The sequence below is a fragment of the Armigeres subalbatus genome, chromosome 2 (assembly GCF_024139115.2).
Source record: "Armigeres subalbatus isolate Guangzhou_Male chromosome 2, GZ_Asu_2, whole genome shotgun sequence".
Lineage (NCBI taxonomy): Eukaryota > Metazoa > Arthropoda > Insecta > Diptera > Culicidae > Armigeres > Armigeres subalbatus.
Genome location: NC_085140.1, coordinates 224,383,017 through 224,404,869, shown reverse-complemented (window position 1 = coordinate 224,404,869; position 21,853 = coordinate 224,383,017). Strand labels below are relative to the sequence as shown.

The 21,853-nt window shown below is 42.7% G+C and overlaps 1 protein-coding gene and 1 long non-coding RNA gene across 6 annotated transcripts in view; both read right to left on the bottom strand.

The window, feature by feature from the left end:
* Positions 1 to 21,853, bottom strand: part of LOC134211763 (scavenger receptor class B member 1) — a 305,460-nt gene that overhangs the window by 170,051 nt on the left and 113,556 nt on the right. For all 5 annotated transcript variants that reach the window (XM_062688980.1, XM_062688976.1, XM_062688979.1 and 2 more), the window contains exons 5-6: positions 13,414 to 13,614; positions 13,133 to 13,360 (exon numbers count right to left, since the gene is read on the bottom strand). In XM_062688980.1, coding sequence (XP_062544964.1) covers positions 13,133 to 13,360; positions 13,414 to 13,614 — 429 coding nt within the window. The remainder of the gene's footprint in view (positions 1 to 13,132; positions 13,361 to 13,413; positions 13,615 to 21,853) is intronic.
* Positions 6,064 to 6,729, bottom strand: LOC134211767 (uncharacterized). Its single transcript, XR_009979087.1, has 2 exons — positions 6,386 to 6,729; positions 6,064 to 6,318 (listed from the first exon to the last, which is right to left on the bottom strand). It is a non-coding gene; the product is annotated as an uncharacterized LOC134211767 (long non-coding RNA).

The following is a 21,853-nucleotide window of genomic DNA, read 5'->3' as shown; positions in this document are numbered from 1 at the left end:
GTTCCTACTGGGAACCCCCCAGGAGTTCCTCTGGGGAATCCTCCAGAAGTTCCTCCGAGGAATCCTTCAGGAGTTCCTCCTGGGAATCCTCCAGGAGTTCCCCCAGAAGTTTATCCATAAGTTTCTCCTGGAATTCCTCCAGGAGTTCCTGCTGGGAATCCTCCAGGAGTTCCTGCTAGGAATCCTCCAGGAGTTCCTCCTGGGAATCCTCCAGGAGTTCCTCCTGGGAATCCTCCAGGAGTTCCTCCTGGGAATCCTTCAGGAGTTCCTCCTGGGAATCCTCCAGGAGTTCCTCCTGGGAATCCTCCAGGAGTTCCTCCTGGGAATCCTCCAGGAGTTCCTCCTGGGAATCCTCCAGGAGTTCCTCCTGGGAATCCTCCAGGAGTTCCTCCTGGGAATCCTCCAGGAGTTCCTCCTGGGAATCCTCCAGGAGTTCCTCCTGGGAATCCTCCAGGAGTTCCTCCTGGGAATCCTCCAGGAGTTCCTCCTGGGAATCCTCCAGGAGTTCCTCCTGGGAATCCTCCAGGAGTTCCTCCTGGGAATCCTCCAGGAGTTCCTCCTGGGAATCCTCCAGGAGTTCCTCCTGGGAATCCTCCAGGAGTTCCTCCTGGGAATCCTCCAGGAGTTCCTCCTGGGAATCCTCCAGGAGTTCCTCCTGGGAATCCTCCAGGAGTTCCTCCTGGGAATCCTCCAGGAGTTCCTCCTGGGAATCCTCCAGGAGTTCCTCCTGGGAATCCTCCAGGAGTTCCTCCTGGGAATCCTCCAGGAGTTCCTCCTGGGAATCCTCCAGGAGTTCCTCCTGGAAATCCTCCAGGAGTTCCTCCTGGGAATCCTCCAGGAGTTCCTCCTGGGAATCCTCCAGGAGTTCCTCCTGGGAATCCTCCAGGAGTTCCTCCTGGGAATCCTCCAGGAGTTCCTCCTAGGAACTCCTTAAGGAATTGCAGAAGGAACTTCCTGAGGGATTTGAGGAGGAATTCCTTGAGGATTTCCAGAAGGAACTTTTGGAAGAATTGCAGGAGGAACTTTTGGAGGATTTCCAGTAGGAACTCCTGCAGGATTTCCAGAAGGAACTCCAGGAGGAAGTTCTGGAGGAATTCCAGAAAAACTTCTGGAGGAATTCCAGAAAAACTTCTGTTGGAATTCCAGAAGGAACTCCTGGAGGATTCCCAGGAGGAACTCCTGGAGGATTCCCAGGAGGAACTCCTGGAGGAGATTCCCAGGAGGAACTCCTGGAGGAGATTCCCAGGAGGAACTCCTGGAGGATTCCCAGGAGGAACTCCTGGAGGATTCCCAGGAGGAACTCGTGGAGGATTCCCAGCAGGAACTCCTGGAGGATTCCCAGCAGCAACTCCTGGAGGATTCCCAGCAGGAACTCCTGGAGGATTCCCAGCAAGAACTCCTGGAGGATTCCCAGGAGGAACTCCTGGAGGATTCCCAGGAGGAACTCCTGGAGGATTCCCAGGACGAACTCCTGGAGGATTTTCAGGAGGAACTTCTGGAGAAATTTCAGGAGGAATTCCAGGAGAAACTTCTGGATAAACTTCTGGGGGAACTCCTGGAGGATTCCCAGGAGGAACTCCTGAAGGATTCCCCGGAGGAACTCCTGGAGCATTTCACGGAGGAACTCCTGGAGGATTCCCAGGAGGAACTCCTGGAGGATTAGAAGGAGGAACTCCTGGAGGATTCAAAGGAGGAACTCCTGGAGGATTCCAAGGAGGAACTCCTGGAGGATTCACAGGAGGAAGTCCTGGAGGATTCACAGTAGGAACTCCTTAAGGAATTGCAGAAGGAACTTCTTGAGGGATTTGAGGAGGAATACCTTGAGGATTTACAGAAGGAACTTTTGGAATAATTGTAGGAGTAACTTCTGGAGGATTTCCAGTAGGAACTCCTATAGGATTTCCAGAAGGAACTCCAGGAGGAACTTCTGGAGGAATTCCAGAAAAATTTCTGTTGGAATTCCAGAAAGAACTCCTGGAGGATTCACAGGAGGAACTCTCGGAGGAGGAACTCTGGAGGATTCCCAGGAGGAACTCCTGGAAAATCCCCAAGAGGAACTCCTGGAGGATCCCCAGAAGGAACTCTTGGAGGTTTCCCAGGAGGAACTTTTGGAAGTTTCCCAGGAGGAACTCCTGGAGGATCCCCAGGAGGAACTCCTGGAGAATTCTCACGAGGAACTCCTGGAAGATTCACATTAGAAACTCCTGGAGAATTCACATCAGGAACTCCTGGAGGATTCCTAGGAGGAACTTCTTGAAGATTACCAGGATTCACTCCTGAAGGATTTTCAAGAGGAACTCCTCGAGGAATTTCAAGAGGAACTCCAGGAGGAACTCTTGGATGAATTCCAAGAAAAACTCCTGGAGGAATTCCAAGAAAAACTCCTGGAGGAATTCCGAGAGGAACTCCTGGAGATATTCCAGCGTTCCTCCTGGGAATCATCCAGGAGTCTGGAAACCATCCAGGAGTTCCTCCTGGAAACCATCCACGATTCCCAGGAGGAACTCCTAGAGGATTCCCGGGAGGAGCTTTTTGAAGATTTTCAGGAAGAACTCCTCGAGAAATTGCAGGAGGAACTCCTTGATAATTTAAGGAGAAACTCCTTGAGGATTTCCAGAAAGAACTCCCGGAGGATTCCCAGGAGGAACTCCCGGAGGATTCCCAGGAGGAACTCCCGGAGGATTCCCAGAAGGAACTCCTGGAGGATTCCAGGAGGAACTCCTGGTGGATTCCCAGAAGGAACTTCTGGAGGAATTCTAGGATGAACTTCTGGAGGAATTCTAGGATGAACTTCTGGGGGAATTCCAGGACGAACTCCTAGAGGATTCCCAGGAGGAACTCCTGGTGGATTCAAGGAGGAACTCCAGAAGGAACTCCTTGAGAAATTCCAAAAGAAAATTCCTTGAGGAATTTCAGGCTGAACTCCTGGATGACTTTTATATAGAGCTGTTGGAGGAATTCCAGAAGCAGCTTCTGGAGGTATTCCAAGATGAATTCCGAGAGAAACTCCTGGAGGTATTCCAGGAGGATGTTCTTGAATAATTCCATGAGGAAATCCTGGAGAATTTCCAAGAGGAACATCTGTAGGAATTCTAGGTAGAACAATCGGAAGAGTTCCAAGGCGAACTCCTTGCGGAATTCTGAGAGCTACTCCTTGAAGTATTCTAGGAACTCATGGATGAATTGCAGGATGAATTTAAGGAGGGACTCTTTGAGAAATTCAAAAAGGAACTCCATGAGTTATTTCAGGAGGAACTGCTCGAAGAATTCTAGGAGAAACTTTTGGAATTCCTTCCTGGGAATCCTCCAGGAGTTCCTCCTGATAATCTTCCAGCAGTTCCTCCTGGGAATCCTCCAGGAGTTCCTCCTGGGAATCCTCCAGGAGTTCCTTTTGGGAATCCTCCAAGAGTTCCTCCTGGGAATCCTCCAGGAGTTCCTCCTAGGAATCTTCCTGGAGATCTTCCTGTGAATCCTCCGAGAGTTCCTCCTGAGAATCCTCCAGGAGTTCTTTCTGGAATTCCAACAGAAGTTTTTCTGGAATTCTTCCAGAAGTTTTTCTGGAATTCCTCCTGGAGTTCCTTCTGGAAATCCTACAGGAGTTCCTACTGGAAATCCTCCAAAAGTTCCTCCTGAAATTCTTCCAAAAGTTCCTTCTGGAAATCCTCAAGGAATTCCTCCTCAAATCCCTCAAGAAGTTCCTTCTGCAATTCCTTAAGGAGTTCCTACTGTGAATCCTCCAGGACTTCCTCCTGTGAATCCATCGGGAGTTCCTCCTTGGAATCCTCCAGGAGTTCCTCCTGGGAATCCTCCAGGAGTTCCTTCGGGGAATCCTCCAGGAGTTCCTCCTGGGAACCCTCCAGGAGTTCCTCCGGGGAATTCTCCAGAAGTTCCTCCGGGGAATCCTCCAGGAGTTCCTCCGAGGAATACTCCAGGAGTTACTCCGGGGAATCCTCCGGGAGTTCCTCCGGGGAATGCTCCAGGAGTTCCTGCTGGGAATCCTCCAGGAGGAACTCCTGGAGGAGCTCCCGGAGGAATACCAGGAGGAACTCCCGGAAGTCTCCCAGGAGGAACTCCCGGAGGATTCCCAGAAGGAACTCCTGGAGGATTCCAGGAGGAACTCCTGGTGGATTCCCAGAAGGAACTTCTGGAGGAATTCTAGGATGAACTTCTGGAGGAATTCCAGGATGAACTACTGGGGGAATTCCAGGACGAACTCCTAGAGGATTCCCAGGAGGAACTCCTGATGGATTCAAGGAGGAACTCCAGAAGGAATTCCAAGAGAAATTCCAGAAGGAACTCCTTGAGAAATTCCAAAAGGAAATTCTTTGAAGAATTTCAGGCTGAACTCCTGGATGACTTTTATATAGAGCTGTTGGAGAAATTCCAGAAGCAGCTTCTGGAGGTATTCCAAGATAAACTCCTGGAGGTACTCTAGGGGGATGTTCTTGAATAATTCCATGAGGAAATCCATGAGGAAACATCTGTATGAATTCTAGGAAGAACAATCGGAAGAGTTCCAACTCCTTGCGGAATTCTGAGAGCTACTCCTTGAAGTATTCTAGGAACTCCTGGATGAATTGCAGGATGAATTTAAGGAGAGACTGAAGGAATTCCAAGAGAAACATCTGGAGGAATTCTAGATGAAATAACCGAAAGAATTCCAGGACGAACTCCTTAAAGAATTCTAAGAGCAACTCCTTGAAGTATTCCAGGAGGAAATCTTTGAATAATTCCAGAAGGAACTTCTAAATAAATTTTAGAAGAAACTCCTGGAGGAATTCCATGAATAACTTTTGTTGGATTCCATTTAGAACTGCTGGTGGAATTCCAGAAAGAACGTCTGGAGTAATGATGAACTACTAAAGGAATTCCACAAAGAACTGCTGGAGGAATTTCATAAAGATCTGCTGGAGAAATTCCAGCAAGAACTCCTGGAGGATTTCGGAGGGCTTCTGCAGAATCAATTCCAGGAGCAACTGCCAAATAAAAATCTGGAAGCACTCAAGCAGGAACTCCTGGATGAATTTCACCCTCTTCTTCTAAGATCTTCTAGAGGAACTATTGGAGGAATATCCGGTGGAACTTCTGAAGGAATTCCAATAGGAACTTCTGGAGGAATCCCAAAAGAAACTCCGGAAAAATACTCAAAATAAATTTTTTACATGAGTTTTCCCTGAAATTCCTCCATGGCTTCCTCCTGGAATTTCTCATATAATTCCTTTTTGAATTGTTCCAGGAGTTCCTTTAAGAATTCCTTCATCAGTTATTCCAGGAGTTTTTCTAGAAGTTCTTCCAGGCGTTCCTTTTGAAATTCCTCTCGGCTATATTCTGCTAGATTTTCGTCACGAGTTCTTTCTGAAATTACTCCAATTGTTCTTTCTTTGAATTCCTCCAGAATTTCCTCCTTGTATTATACCATGAGTTCCCCATGAAGTTACACCTTGAATTGATCTATGAGCTCCTTCTGGAATTCCCGTAGTTTTTCTTGGAATTTATGTTCTTACTGGTGTTTATCCAAATCCGCCTGGTATGCCGCCTAGAATTCGTCCTATATTTTTTCCCAGGAATGTTTAGGAACTCCTCCAGAAATGCTTTCTAGAACTGCTCCAGGAATGCTTTTTGAATCATCTCCAGGAATGCCTACTATGCAACTACTTTAGAATGCCTCCTAGAACTTTCCCAGAAATGCTTCCTGGATTTCCTCCAAGAATTCTTTGTAGAACGCTTTTCGGAATATTTCGTTCTTAGACGAATTCGATAATAAATTTTCGGACATTCTCTATTCTTACTATGCATTACTCGAGCAGCATCTCTTCCAGCATTTCGAAAAGAATACTATATTGGGAATTAGGGGTTTTATTTTGAGTATTTTTAAAACAATTACCAGCATACAGTGGAGAAACGTAAGTTCGAACGTTATAGGGGCGTTCTCGTAATCAATATTCCCTGAAGAATTGCAAATTGTTGGAAGAATTGAATGGAAACGGTAATGGCTTAATTATAATATGAGAAAAATGTGTGCAGGATTGCTACTCAGCTTCTTTTTTTATACGAAATACACAATTCTGATAAGGATTATTTTATATTCATGCTTTTGAAACTACATTTACAATTTAAAATTACAATTACATTTACCACTCAATCTACGAGTTTCACATCATACAACTTGTTAAGCAGCATAGTTTAACCGTTGAACCATTTATCATTTAGGTAAACCAGGATAACACCAGCAGCACCATAATTATAATCCTTGTCCTGCAGCACCGCATACGTTCTTGCTGTTTCTGATCTCTGCTGTTATGGTTGTTTCCGGAAAAACTGCAAAAATGGAAGAAAATGGTCATAGTTGAAATGTTCCAATATGTTCACTACCTGTTATACTTACACGCTTCCTAGCTATGTATTTAAGTTCACTGATAAAGCCCATCTTTACCATATTATAATAAAGGTTTATTATTTTAAAATATTCAAATTGAAATATTCACTTGGAGATGATTGTGGCAATCGGAGTTGGAAACAAAACAAACTGAAAAATATGACATTTGCTGGACGTGCAGATGTGTGTGTGAGGGCAAGTTTTGATTTGGCTGCGTGCAACAAGAAAATCTCGGATTATCTTAATACGCCGAAATCGGCATATTAACAGAAAATCCGAGATTAAAATTGAGGATAATACGGCTTGATGCTTATCGAAAACGAGGATAATACGAGATTCGCGTATTATCCTCGTTGGAGCTTACCACCATGACTGTTAAATTTACCAATGCAAAAAACGTTACTTTGGCAAAACCCAACTGTTATTTAAAATAAAAGTTTTCCTCTCAAATCCAAATGTGTTTTTATCTATTATTTCAACAAGTTATGCTCTCCAAACAACAAGATGGGAATGTTCATTTTAAGTGTGTTTGGTAAAATACAATTGTAAAATTATCAAATGAAATTATTTTGTAAAAGGTTATGTGTGTTTGAAATTCTTTATTTTTATTTTCCTTATTGAGATTTATTTACATGGGACTTCCCCTATTGCTCTCATACCACTCATTTTGCGATTGACACCGCTCCGGAAGCATCGTTGACATGTTACATCATGTGGATTATCGAGCTACTACGCCACCAGGACTACGATCTTTCCCACGACGCCAAGTTCGCTGCCACCTTCGCCGATTCATCGAAGAAAACATCATCATCCTTATGGGAATCGTAGTTGTGATGCTGAATTAGTTCGATTATGCCGTTCTGTGTCGTATTGGGCATCTTCAGTTCCACGGGGAAGTCATCGGGATGTCGGGAATATAAACAGCGGGTTGACGAAGTGCAGTGCTAAAAATTACATAACATGCTTTATTAAATTACTTCTGCCTTATAAAAAACTGTCTAAGTAAATACCTGTTCAAGTGAAAAGAAAATGTTTCTTGCCGCTAGCACTTGCTTCATTTTTCCTCCAACTGTAACTGATGGATGGTCGTGGGCTGCCAGTTACATTGTTTCTGCCTGTCAGTGCGGCCAAAAAAGTGAAATTGCGAAGCCAGTTTGACCATTTTTTCTATTTTGATCTAAGAGTTTCATTGTCAGTATCAGAACGCTATACTGAAAGAAAAACTTTCAAATCTATCAATTTAGCATTTGAGTGGAAAGGTTCAGCTCTTAAAAATACCAAATTTCCCTTACTTTTAGAATGAAATTAGATAAATGTTGGAATCCCAACTTTTTTTTTCTCTGTGTATGTATTCGCATTATTTATCAAATTATTTATTTACATACTTCATTTAAAGATTTATTTACACTACATTAATTAAATTATTTATTTACACTATTTACCATTAAATATTTTCTTCTATATTTATGAAATTATGCTAAAAAAAAACAAAGAAAACAAGCACTTAGGGTCTAATTTTGTAAAGATTTTGCATGCAATCTAGTCCACTAAATTTATTTAAATTCAAATTTGAAATGAAAACAAAACACCAACCAAAACCCCTTCAACAGTACTAAAAATATCGCAACGAGAAACGCAGCAAAAGATACAGGAAGAATGAAGTTGATGGCGATGGGCATGACTATAGCAGCTAGAATAGGATATAAAAGGCCCGGGAACAATAGACCCGGCTTAGTTTTTTCTTAGTTTTTCGATCGGTCCAGAGGAGTGAAGAAAGTGTGTGACACCCGCAAATTTGCCTCGTCCCCAATCAAGTTTTGCGAAGAATTTAACAGCTAGTACATCACAGAACATTGAAATCACTTACAATTAGAAATTTGTACGGACCTATGCAAGATCGCACCACAAACGATCGAAAAAGTGTAGACACCAAAAGTGAACAAAGTTAAAAGTAAATTTCGATCGAGTTAGGTCTGCTTGGTCATAGTCGTACAATAAATTAGTCCGAGCGAGCGTGGTGCGAACAATAGTCCGGACAGTGCTAAGTGATTGTGGTCCGAGTCGATGGTTGGAAAGTGCATGGTGTGAAAGGGTAACCGAAAAGCACGTTGTGGACAGTAGTGGTGTACAGCAAAGTCTGTGTCCATCGGCTCAGGTGTCTCTCGCTCGGACTGGACCAAAGTGAATAGTGCGCACGCGTTTTTTGTACCACTCCCTGGACTGTAGTACCGTAGGCCACTCGCTACATATAGGCCAGATAGTGTCACACCGTAGTTCCTTCGTCAATCATAGGAACGAAGAAATTGAGTGGCACCCTGGCACGTCGGAGCCAAGTCAAGCCCCTTTGCCCGCCGACAGTAGATAGTATCCATCGCTGGATTTGCTGTCGTCATCGAGTGCTCCAGCCATATGCAGGTAAGCTGTAAGTCGACCAACGAACAATCATCCATCGGCCGCAACGAATATGTATCTCTGTGTGTAATTTGAATAAGAAGCAAGTATTATCAATGTTCATTTGACACGCTAAATACACTTCAAACAAATGGCCCCTAATTATTACAAATGAAAAGTTTTTTTCTTAATAAATGTTTCAATGAATTTCATGTTTGAGCTAAATTTATTAGTTTTAAGTTACTCTTTACAATATTACACCCCATTTTTCTTTGCTGTTTTCTACTTGTTTTCTGTTATATTTTGTTAATCGATTGCTCAATAACCACGTGAGAAGTTAGTCTACCAATCTCTACCAGGAACCCGACATCTACTTGAAGACTCTGTAAATTAACTTAACTATCGCTCAAAAGAGGCTGTTGTAGAGCCCACCCCAAGTGGACACCGTGGCTAGACCAGTGTCTAGGGGAATAGCCAAGGGTCCATCTGACCCTTGCGGACAGTGAGATAGTTTCACTTTCACCATTGGGACACCATAGTGGCCGAAATTGAAATGGTCCTTAACACATGCGTTCACTCGTCGACGGGGTTCACACTTTTTTTCGTTACGCACGGCCACGAGCAGTCTGAGATGGGGACGGATCACCAATTAGCTCAACACGACGAAGTATTTACTCCAGAGCAGCGAGAGGAGCGGAAGAAAAAGATGCTTGCCGATGTCTACGAAGTGGTCGCCAAAAATCTGGCGAAGGCATAGAAAGTTCGCCAAAGCCTTCGTTCCCGGTCAGCTGATCTACAGGCGGAATATGAAGCTGTCTTGCGCTGCCGAGAACTATAACGCCAAGTACGGACGCCAGGAACCTCTTCCTACGAGCTCGAAGACCTTACAGGCAAAAACATTGGGATCTGGCCTGCAGTGCACTTAAAACCCGGCTAAATAAACACCATCATTGACGAATCGCTCTCCAACCAATTCAACCATCCAAAAGTAGCCGTACGACATAAAATTAGAAACAAATTAAATACAAATTTTCACGTAAACACAGCAGCACTCAATAAGGTTTTACATCAAATAAACATAACCTCAAAAACTCAATCGAATGAACTCAATTTGACATTTATCGGTGGTAGGTTCATGAGGTTCATCCTATCTCCCACAGCAAGCGGATGAACCTTTGTTTATATACAAACCACCGATACCTATTTGAATAAGAAAATTATTTTGAGCTTTTTAGTGGAATGTTTTCACCTGTCATAAGACGATTTTATACAATCCCATTGAATTCCACCACTTAATTGTATCTTGACAGATACGTATTTCGACGTAATCAAAGTCGTTCTTTGTTCTTTCAATATGTTCTTTGAACCTTACATCTAACGATCTTTTTGTTTGACCTACATATACTTTATCACACTGTGAACAATTAATTTGATAAACCCCGGCCTTATTTAACATTTCTACTCTATCCTTTGTGGAGCCCAACAGTGTGAAAATGGTAGTGGTAGGAAATGGTAGTTCCTGGCTCTTCAAGTTTATACCTAAGCATTAAGCGCATCAAGCGAGTAGAAATAAGCACCGTAGTAAGATAAGTACCTAGATAAATTATTATACCTACGCATAGAATAAATAGTGTAAGCTGCGATCATTTTCTTCAAGTCGAGTCAAGTACGAGACACTGAAGACGGTCTTACTTTTGAGGTCGAAATACGTATCTGTCAAGATACAATTAAGTGGTGGAATTCAATGGGATTGTATAAACTCGTCTTATGACAGGTGCACCGATACCTGTCAAATATGGAAGAAATTCACCCGGACGCAGCCGTGGCTACATACGTATGACGTCACACTGTGATACCATATGCTCGGAGCATTTAGGTACATTAATCAATTGAGCTTCAACGTCTCCCGGCCAAATAGTCGCGAGAATGACGGGACCGATCAGAAACGTCAATCAGTCGACTTTCAGGGCTGTGTCGCCAACGTAAAGTTGGTATGCAGCCACTTTCACTCAACCTCTCGAATGATCAGCTATTTCTTTCAGTAGTTCTCAAAATTATTCTCTCGGACTAACGAGAGAGACGCTAGCAAGGAAATGAGATAATGTTTCCACTTTGATTACGTTCGCGAGTCTCATCAAGATGAGTCACGTAGAAATTAGGTAATCTATTATAATTAAAGGGTACCCGAAGTAGAAGTAAGCTAAATAGGTAATAAGGAATAAATGTGGATCAGTGTAAAAATGATTATTGACTGAATATTTATGACTGACTGCGTGATGTATAGATGAATGAGTGAAGTACACTGGGAATGAATAAGAGGGTGTTGTGTATGGGATGAAAGAGTGTAAAATTGTATGAAAGTGTAAAAGAATTTAGTCCAAGGACATACGAAAATTGTGGTTTGAAATTAAACTGTTACGGTCAGCCTGGGTGTCCCTTGCTCGTGTTGGACTATAGTGAGAAGTGCGCGCGCGATACGGTACCACTCCCTGGACATTACGGAACGTTGGCCATTCGCTATATTTCGGCCCCTGTGTTACCAGTGGTTCCCTAGCCAGAAAAGTGGGAATGAAGAAAAGTGATTTTTGCTGTTGAAGACAAGCCCCACGTGCCCCAAGGCACGGTATAGTGGAGACAAGATCCGAAACCCGCATGCTGTTAAGAGTGCCCCTTGCACTGCCGCCGTCGCTGATGATCAACCCTGTTTGCTAAATGTCGACCACCATGTGCTCACCGATCGGCCGCAGAGTTATTGTACAGAGAAAGAGAGTGGTAGAAATTAAAACGCAAGTATACATGTTGTATTATCAATTCAGTGCAAAGCCGAGTTATAGCCGCTAACGAAGTTGGATTTTTCTCACAATCCATAGGTTAAACCTAACTTCGGAAGTAGTGCGCTGTTTTCATTTGGTGATGTGCTATACAGCGCACCACTTCCGAAATTAGGTTTAACGTATGGATTGTGAGATAAATCCAATTTCGATAGCGGCTATAATTCGGGTTTCTACTGAATTTATAATATACATTATGATTCAATGGTCTAGTTACACGCTAAAATAAATTTCTTCAAAATTTACTCCCGTGAAACATCTAAAGTTTAAATATGTTTTCCACAATAAAATATGAAATTATTATTATTATAGAGTTTTGGCACTTCCTCAGCAAGCGTGCTGGGAATTTTCATCTACCCCGGGCAATCTGAATGCCAAAGGGGATTAGGCTCTGTGGATCTCATTCGCCGGTTGACTTAAAATCCTATTGATTATTATTATTATTATTATTTCTTTATTAATGAGGTTTTCGGCCCTGGGCCGGCTCACCTTGTAAATATGAAATTGTTCTCTTCGTCTGAACTAAGTTGACTAGTGTTAAGATTTAAAATATTACATTTGCTTGTTTTCTGTGAAAAAAATTGTATTTCATCTTCCCAAAAGCCACGAGGGAAGCTAGTCCACCGAAGTTAATCAATCTCTCTCAGAAACACGACTACACTTAAACGACCCGAACAAATCAGACTATCGTAAACGAGGCTGTTGTAGAGCCAACCCCAAATGGACACCGTGACCAGACAAGTGTCCAGGGGAGTAGCCAAGGGTCCATCTGACCCTTGCGGACAGTAAGATAGTTTCATAGTTTACGAAACAACCATTCAAAATTTCAGCGAATTTGACTTACTCACGTTTACTAGGGTAGTTCAACCACTGTAATATCGATACGTTGCATGTTTCAAATCTCATTTAAGCATCTTCGGGTGAAAATGTTTCATATTTGCAATGTTTATTCCTAAATCATCTTAAATGCATGCGAAATGGGCCAAACACAATTGGTACGTTTGCGTGCGTTTTGACAGTTTTTCCATGGGAAAACTGTCAAAACGCACGCAAACGTATCAATTGTGTTTGGCCCAAAAGTGAAATGGTTGTTCCGTCAACTATGAAATCATGAGCAGCGCTGGCTTTCCACGGTTTGACAATCGCCGTTCTTGACGCCTTCCTTCAATACGCTAGCACAATCTTTAACGTTTCGCTGCTTCTTAGGGGCCATCCACAAAGTACGTCACGCTCCTAGGGGGGAGGGGGGGTTTCGAGCTGCGTGACGATACAAAAATTTTAGAGGTTTCATACAAAAAGTGTGACGAAGGGGGGAGGGGGGGTTGAAAATCGCCAATTTTTGCGTGACGTACTTTATGGATCTTCCCTTATTACCGTAACGTGCAAGCATTAGCTACAACAGGCTACAACTATCCCTACTGCACATCAATTTCTTCTTACAATTAGCTGGTAAAATTATTTAGACCGACTAGACTTCAAACATTTTAAGTGAATATTTTACGGAAAATATTTTCACATGGTTAAAATTACTTACCATTCTTTGGGGGCGGCACATACTTTTTCTAAAAAACAATAATTGTTCATCATCTTTTATAAAGCTTTTGAATTTTGTTCCATCTGATGCATTCCTTATATTGCTACAATGCTCTCCTTCCCACTGTATTAATTTTGAAGAACCTAAGTAACTTTCGTATAAGCCTGAAAGTGATTCATCGCCTACTCCAGTATAAAAAGTTTCGAAATCGTCGTCAAAATCGTACATCTAAAAATAAAGTTGAATTTATTGATGTTCATTTGAGAAATGAATGTACTTACTCTATCAATCAATCCTACTTTGTTAAATGATATCCAATTAGGCAAAAAGGTATTCCCAAGTGTTGTTAAGGTAGTTTCGTATCCAAACATGAATTGCCTCGCTGTTTGCTTCTCTAAGGGAAGCGTTTTTGTTTGTCGTATTAACAAGTTTAAAGGCAATCGAATCAAATAATTATGCCTCGATGCCACTTGAGCGATGCTCTGGAAAATAAAAATAATGACATTAAATAATTCGTATGTTATATGAAATACATACAGGGTGTTTGGTTCCGCATAATGTATGACATATGGTAGAAAAGATGTTTGGTCTTAGTAAAACTTAATCGAATTGATGATGCGTTGAAAATGGATTTTAATGCGTCGAATCCTATGAAAATCGTAAAAGATATTTAGTCGAATGCAGTCATTAGTTTCCAATAAGTTCAACGAACAAATAATGTTTAATGTTTCGTTGCCAATCTTGGCCAATAAATCTTATGGTTCAAAGTTCGAAAAGTTTATTTTTAACTGTACACAGAAAAAATAAAGAACCTAAAAAAAGTTTAACAAACTCAACTTTGAGTACGAAGTTTAAATTTTTAACTCAATATTAGGTAGTTTTCTCACTCCCTCTCATTAATGATATTATAAACAAAGAGAGCTGCATCGACCCAACGTATGTTGTTCCGTGAAAGAAGCCAAATTTGAGTTGTTTTCACCATAGTCTCGAGTGAGTGAAAATAACATAAATTTGAGTTGGTGAAACTTCATAGTGAGTGAAAATTCAACACGGGAGTAAAGGCAAAGTACTCACCGGATTTTTTCGCATTTTACTTATTTTTGGCTTCTTCCACGCAAGGGCGGATTTGAATGAAAGGAACCGTAAAGTGTGTTGTTTCGTGGTTCCGTGTAGGTTTTGCCTGTCGCGCACACGCATACATACGCGCACTGTCTCTCGCCCTCTCTCTTTTTCACACACACGCCCACACACACTTTTCCAGCTTGAGGCACAGCCCTGCGTATTAACTGCTACAAAACGAAGTTAGAGAGTACGTATAGGCTCATGTGGCTAAGAGTTGCGAGCGCGTACCGTACCGTGTCGCACGATGCACTTTGCGTCATCACCGGTATGGTGCCTATTGATATCGTTATCGGTGAGGACATAGAATGCTTCGAATTGCGCGGCACGAGAGGCATCCGTAGGACTGTCAGGTTGGCCTCAATGGTCAAATGGCAGCGTGCGTAGGACAGTTCCACTAAGGGTAGATGGACACATTGGTTGATACCGGAGATAGGTACGTGGGTCAAGAGACGCCACTTTCCACCTATCTACACCGGTTCGGACACTTGGCCTTGTGCGAGTGTCCGGTGTGCGCAGGTTTGGAGGAAACGGCGGAACACGTGTTGTTTGTGTGCCCACGTTTTCGCACAATGCGTGACCACAAGCTTTCCACATGTGGTCTGGACACTACCCCGGACAACCTAGTCCAGAGGATGTGTAAAGATGAAGTTGGCTGGAACGCCGTTTTATCGGCTATTGTCCTAATCGTCTCTGAGCTACACAGAAGGTGGTGCGTGGACTCGAGGAATGGCTAGTTCAGGCACAAATAAATTGACGGGTGTTCGGCCACATTGAGAGTTGACGTAAAGTCAATGTCAACTTCTCTCCACGAACAGCCTAGATAGCCGTGCGGTGTCGGCAGCCGGTTGTCTGGCTAAGAATAACGCTACGGATTGCCTGTTTCAGCTTGAGCTTGAGCTTGATTGACTGCTCGTAGTTGCTACTCCATTATGACCAGATCAGCTGTTCTTGCACAGGGAACCAACAGATGTTTGCTTGGGACTAGCACACATCTTCAATGTACAAGTACTGGTGATCTCATTTGTTAGGTCATACTGGCGCCTGCCACGTCAGAATGCAAGTCAATGTAGGGAAGGGGGAGGAAATGATGATGCAATCACTCGCCCACTGTAAGCCGAATATACCTCTGCACTTGCCACGAGTGCATGCGGAATTTGTTGGAATTTTTGGGTTAGGTTCGAGAGGCAGAGGTCCGTCTTGGTTAACGAGCTGCCAATGTGATAGATAGGAGAAAGCAACTGATGGAATTTCTAATTGGATGTAAGAAACGAGCTCTATAGTTCATTTCCAATTCTAGCAGATTACTGTTAGAATACTCAAGTTGAAGGTATAGGAATAGTAATGGAAACGGCTTGGAAGTTCATTTCCAGTTCTAGCGATTGCTAGAACATGAGAAATATAGAGAAAGATACAAAGTAGGAAAATGGAAAGGACCTGGGATTGAACCCACGACCTCCTGCGTATGAGGCAGAAGCAGTAGCCATATGACTACCAGGCTCGCTTAATAACGCTACGGATTGCCTGTTTCAGTGGTAAAAGTCCACCCTACAGGTGACCCCTAATTCTTGGTGTGCTATGAATGAATGGTTAGGGGGGTCTAAAAAGAACCTAACCGCTAACGGAGCCTGTGAAGCACCGGGGCACCCTTCACAGTATTGAGCCCTTACCGCGCTAACCGGAGCTATGGCGTAGTTGCCTTTTTGCTTTTCCGAAATAATCGGCTACTCTTATTCAATCTCAACTTGAGGTTAAATAAGGGTGGGATTATGAGTATGTTTTTATTTAGTTTTTCATCTAATTGTCACCTATATGGATTCGCTTTATGCGTTTTTCACAGTGTACTCTGTGTTTCGTCTTTGACGTTCTTGATACGATACTGACTTGGTTTTATCGTTGCTGTTCACATAAATGTTGAGGAGTTGTGGAGTGTATTATCGTAATTCGCAATGGCCTCAGTTAGGATAGCGCCATTCAGCAGGGACGGATTCTTTCAACTTGGCTCGCAAAGCTTACAAGAAGGCTCTACGATCTGCTGAACGATCCGTCTGGAAAAACCTTTGTTCAAATGTTTCCAATTTGAGTGAAGCCAGTCGATTGATTAAAATTCTTGCGAGATCCAAGGATTTCCAAGTTGGCGAAATTCGCAAGCCAAATGGCGACTACACTTCTTCTGACGAAGAAGCGTTAGAGCACTTATTTGATACACATTTCCCTGGAGGTGTAGATATAGCATCTTCGGATGTTCCTGATGTCTTTTCATGTAGCTACGGGTCTTGGGCTCAGGCTCGTAGAATCATAACTGCTGAACAGTTTTGCTCCTTACAAATCTCCAGAAGAAGATGGGATCTATCCCGTTCTTCTTCAGAGGGGTTTTGAGCATATCAAACATGTTTTTAAGAAACTTTTAGTATGCAGTTTTGCTACTAGGTATATTCCCATATCCTGGTGGGATGTCACTGTAAAGTTTATCCCAAAAGGAGGACGTGCTTCGTATGGAGAAGCAAAGAGTTTTAGAGCCATAAGTATGTCCTCATTTCTTGTTGACTGTGATGACTGTTTGGCATGCCTCTTCATGTTAATCAACATGCTTACCAATCTGGAAAATCCATCGTGACTCTTCTACACAAGGTTGTCTACGACATCGATAAAGCATTTGCTCAAAAGCAATCATGTTTAGGTGCGTTCTTAGATATTGAGGGTGCTTTTTACAACGTGTCTTTCGATGCAATATTGGATGCCGCACGTTGTCATGGACTACCTAATATAAAAATCAAATGGATTTACCAGATGCTTAAAAACCGACATCTCTACTCCACACTACGTCAAGCAGCGATTAGGAAATTAAGTGTCTGTGGCTGCCCCCAAGGGGGAGTATTATCTCCAATTTTGTGGAACCTTGTTGCAGATACGCTATTGAGATTACTCAATAATGGCGGTTTTCCTACCTATGGATTTGCCGACGACTATCTAATAATGATAGTCGGTTTGTGTATTACATACTACTCTATTCGACCTGATGCAAAACGCTCTTCAGGCAGTTGAAAGTTGGTGTCGCCAATATAGACTTTCGGTTAATCCGAATAAAACATCTATTGTACTTTTCACGGAAAAACGTAACCGTAACGGTATTCGCCCATTACATCTTTTTGACTCTGAAATCAATGAAACGGATCATCGCTCGCTGCAGGTAAACTATCAGAATTCTAAATCTGATAGATTACCTGTTAGAGCTGGTGTTCCCCAAGGCAGCATACTGGGGCCCATATTGTATAACATTTTTACTTCTGACTTACCTGATTTACCACCAGGGTGTCAAAAATCTTTGTTTGCAGATGACACGGGCCTCTCAGCCAAAGGGCGAAGCCTTCGTGTCATTTGTAGTAGATTGTAAAAAAGTTTGGATATTTTCTCCACTTACTTGCAAAAATGGAAAATTTCCCCGAATGCTTCCAAAACTCAGCTTATAATTTTCCCACATAAGCCGAGAGCTTCTTATTTGAAACCTTCTAGCAGACATATTGTCACTATGAATGGGGTTCCAATTAATTGGTCTAGCGAAGCTAAATATTTAGGACTTCTGCTAGATCAAAAATTAACTTTTAAAAATCACATTGAAGGCCTTCAAGCCAAATGTAACAAATATATTAAGTGTCTTTATACACTTATAAACAGAAAATCAAAACTTTGTCTTAAGAACAAACTTTTGATTTACAAACAAATTTTTAGACCAGCCATGTTGTATGCTGTGCCAATATGGACTAGTTGCTTCAATACCAGAAAGAAGGCACTTCAGAGGATTCAAAATGAAATTTTGAAAATGATTCTGAAGTTGCCTCCGTGGTATAGTACCAATGAACTTCATAGAATTTCTAATATTGAGACATTGCAACAAATGTCCAACAAAATAATTTCCAATTTTAGACAAAAATCGTTGCAATCTTCTATTGCAACGATTAGCTCCTTGTACCCTTAGTATAAATTAGGTTAAGTTTAGTTTAAGTAGAAAACATTGTAATTCCTACATGGTTTAATTCAACCAGAGGAAATATCCTAACTGCCAGAGGCAATTGAAATGTATTAATAATAACTAAAAGCGTAACATAGCATATAAGGATGATAGTGTTAAGAAAACACGGAACACCTAGTATAAGAGATAAATGCATGTATTAGATAATTAGCAAATAAAAACAGTAAAAAAAAAAATTAAACGGATCAGGTAAAGTATGTGGGACTAATTCTTGATTCCAAGCTGTCCTGGACACCTAACATTGAGTTTAGATTAAAAAGGCGTGTATGGCTTTCGGCCAATGCAGACGAACTTTTGTTAAATCTTGGGGTCTTAAACCCAAATATATCAAATGGATTTACACAACAGTTGTACGACCAATTTTGGCTTATGGATGTCTTGTGTGGTGGAAAAAGGGTGAAGTGAGGACAATTCAGTCTAAATTAGACCATCTTCAAAGGATGTGCCTAATGTCAATGACTGGTGCGTTCTCTTCGACTCCCCCGGGTGCTCTCGAGGTTCTCTTCGACGTGGTCCCACTACACATACATCTCAAACAAGAAGCACATTCTTGTACTTATCGATTATGGGTTCTCGGTTTCATGGAAGAGAATCCTGCAAACCGCAGTTCTACACACACTTCGTTGTTACAACTCATGGTTGATTGGGACAGAACTGTCCTAGTTTCAAGTGATCTCACACTCGCTAGTAGTTTTCCTTATAGGGCATTTTCAACACAATTCCCCTTGCGGAATGAGTGGACATCTGGCTGTTTGGAGAGAAGTCTGTCGGACAGCATTGTTTGTTACACTGACGGATCCCTCTTCGAAGGTAGAGCAGGTGCAGGTGTCTACTCGCGTGAGCTAAGATTGAAACAGTCCCACTCACTGGGTAGACACTGCACTGTCTTTCAAGCGGAAATATTTGCCATTATGTGTGGAGTGCAATCCGCACTGCAGAAACACATAATGGGCAAAGCAATAAACTTCTGTTCAGAGAGCCAAGCAGCTATCAAAGCCCTAGCTTCGGCCAACTCAAGGTCGAAGTTAGTAATCGCATGTCGAACTCAAATTGAGTAACTGAATTCAGTTAATACGTTGCACCTTATATGAGTACCTGGCCATTCTTCCATAGCTGGACACGAATTGGCTGATGAGTTAGCTCGCCCTGGAGCATCACAAGACTTTTTTGGTCTTGAGCCAGCTATTCCAATATCTAAGTGTTGGGTGAAGCGTTTGATTAGCTCTCGGGCTTCCACTCAGCACAAAAGGTATTGGAGTAGTTTGGATTCATGTCGACAAACAAAATTGTATATCCGAGAGCCATCTCCGGTAATGGCAAACTATTTAGCTAATCTGTCTAAACAGAATTGCAGTGTTGTAGTCAAGGTCTTGACAGGACACTGCCGACTAAACTATCACATGGCAAATATTTAACGTGTTGAATCTTTTGGCTGTGATAGCAGTTTATGCGCAACTGCGTTTCCAAATATTTGGTAAACACTTACTAAGTGAAATTGACTACAGAAATCTGAACCTTCAAAGTATTCTGTTGTTCATAACCCGTTGTGGTAAGGAGCTATGAGCTTTTGTACGTGTTGTATACGTGGTATGCCCTCTTCAAGGGTCCCTCTCCCAAACTCCCCTTTTTTCTCCCATCCATATTCCTTTCCTTTTTGTTCACTTCCTTTTCTCCAGAATTGAGGTGAACGTGCCCCTGGAGCCGACGTTCTGGTACCTGATACCTGACCACATGCTTGCCACATGTAGTCTGGACACTACCCCGGACAACCTAGTCCGGAGGATGTGTAAAGATGAAGTTGGCTGGAATGCCGTTTTATCGGCTATCGTCCTAATCGTCTCTGAGCTACACAGAAGGTGGCGCGTGGACTCGAGGAATGGCTAGTTCAGGCGCAAATAAAAGGTGGTCCAAGGGTTCGGAGTCGGCTTCATAGGTCGTACCGGTGCCCTGTGGCCGAACTCGATCCTTTTATCGAAGAAGTGGCCGCGTGAAGAACAACATGGTATCGTCGCTTTCGCAGCGTCGGTCAACCAGGTGGGTTCCGAGCCCGAAGACGGAAAAGGGTCCTCGTCAAGGCTGGGGCAAGCGTAGGCACTGCTTCGGCAAGTCCCTCTGTGTGTTGGCGAATAGACCCTATCGCAGGGGGGTTCAATTTGGGGTGCACGCGGCATCATCATTCTTGATACCAGCCGTGCAGAGGGAAGCAGGCGCGTAGTCGACCCTTCCCACCTTCCGAGGACATAGGGCGTGGTAAGGCCACCTGGAAAGCCGGCAATGCGCTGGCACGATACCACGATACCAGATTCCCCCTCCATTGCTTTGGAAGACAAAAAAACACACACACAAGGCCCAGGCGAATGAGGGTACCAAGAAGTCTAGGGTAGGCGCCAATCGCTCCAGGGGCGATCCCCTGGTTATCAAGACGGACGAGGCTAAGTAAAGCTATGTTCATTTAGAATCCGGAATAATAAAACATCTGTATCTAGGTAACTGATTGACATATAAATAAGGTTAATAAATCAAAACAAAGGTAATTTACTGTACTTTAAGGAAAAAATATAAATGTAAATGATTTCTACATAGCAAACAAAAGATCGTATACCATAGCGAATAAGTGTACAAAGTGGAGGCCATATACGCACATTTTGCATGCAGTCAAATGGAGGAATGCGCCTATATCGCCTCCACCATGTACACTTATTCGCTAGCATATGCGTTATTGTGTTGACTGGGTAGTTTTCTAGTGACAATTTACACTTTCTTCTTTATTCCTCTCATCAAACGCTGCACACCTCCGGAGGCAACTTCCTTGGCACATTTGTTACACAAGTTAAAAAAAAGACAAGAACACCGTCTTCGACCAGGGGTCGTACAGACTGAACACTTAACACCTAGCATGAGACAACGGACAGGACACAACACCCAGTGGACCAGTGGAGAATTTTTCGATCACGAAAAGTTTCCTCCTTACCGGGAATCGAACCCACACTCCCTAGCACATGCGTCTAGACGATTGACGTCGTCAACCGCACAGCCACGAAGCCCACGTGTTGTGTTACGTTCTCCAGGTGGCCCAATGAAAATTCCACCAATGTGTGGATATTTAATAAAAAAAAACGTCCTCGTTATTAGAAATTAGCCAATCAGGTTTTCCTGAATGCCGACCTCCTGTTACGTACTAACACTTTTGCCCGATAACACCCGCCGGTAAGTCGCAGGTTCGAAAATGGAAGGATAGAGAGACGATCAAAATTTAAAAATTCACCACCACGAGCAAAATTAAAAAACTAAATTAACACTTCTCAAGTCAACAAATCTTACGCAACAATTTTAGCTAACACAAATTCCACAACTTTATTTAACAACATTTTATTCTCTGATCTGAAATTCGGCCAAATCATTCGTTTAATCACTTACCCCTAGTTTTCAGCTTTAACCTAACTCCCTAATTAGGACCTAACGCACGCACTGGCCAGTACTGTTCAAAATATCGATCGATCACTGTTCATGTTCTGTTCGTGTGCACTTCTACCATTTTTCTCATGGTGCCGGAGACTGGCTCTCTCGCACTC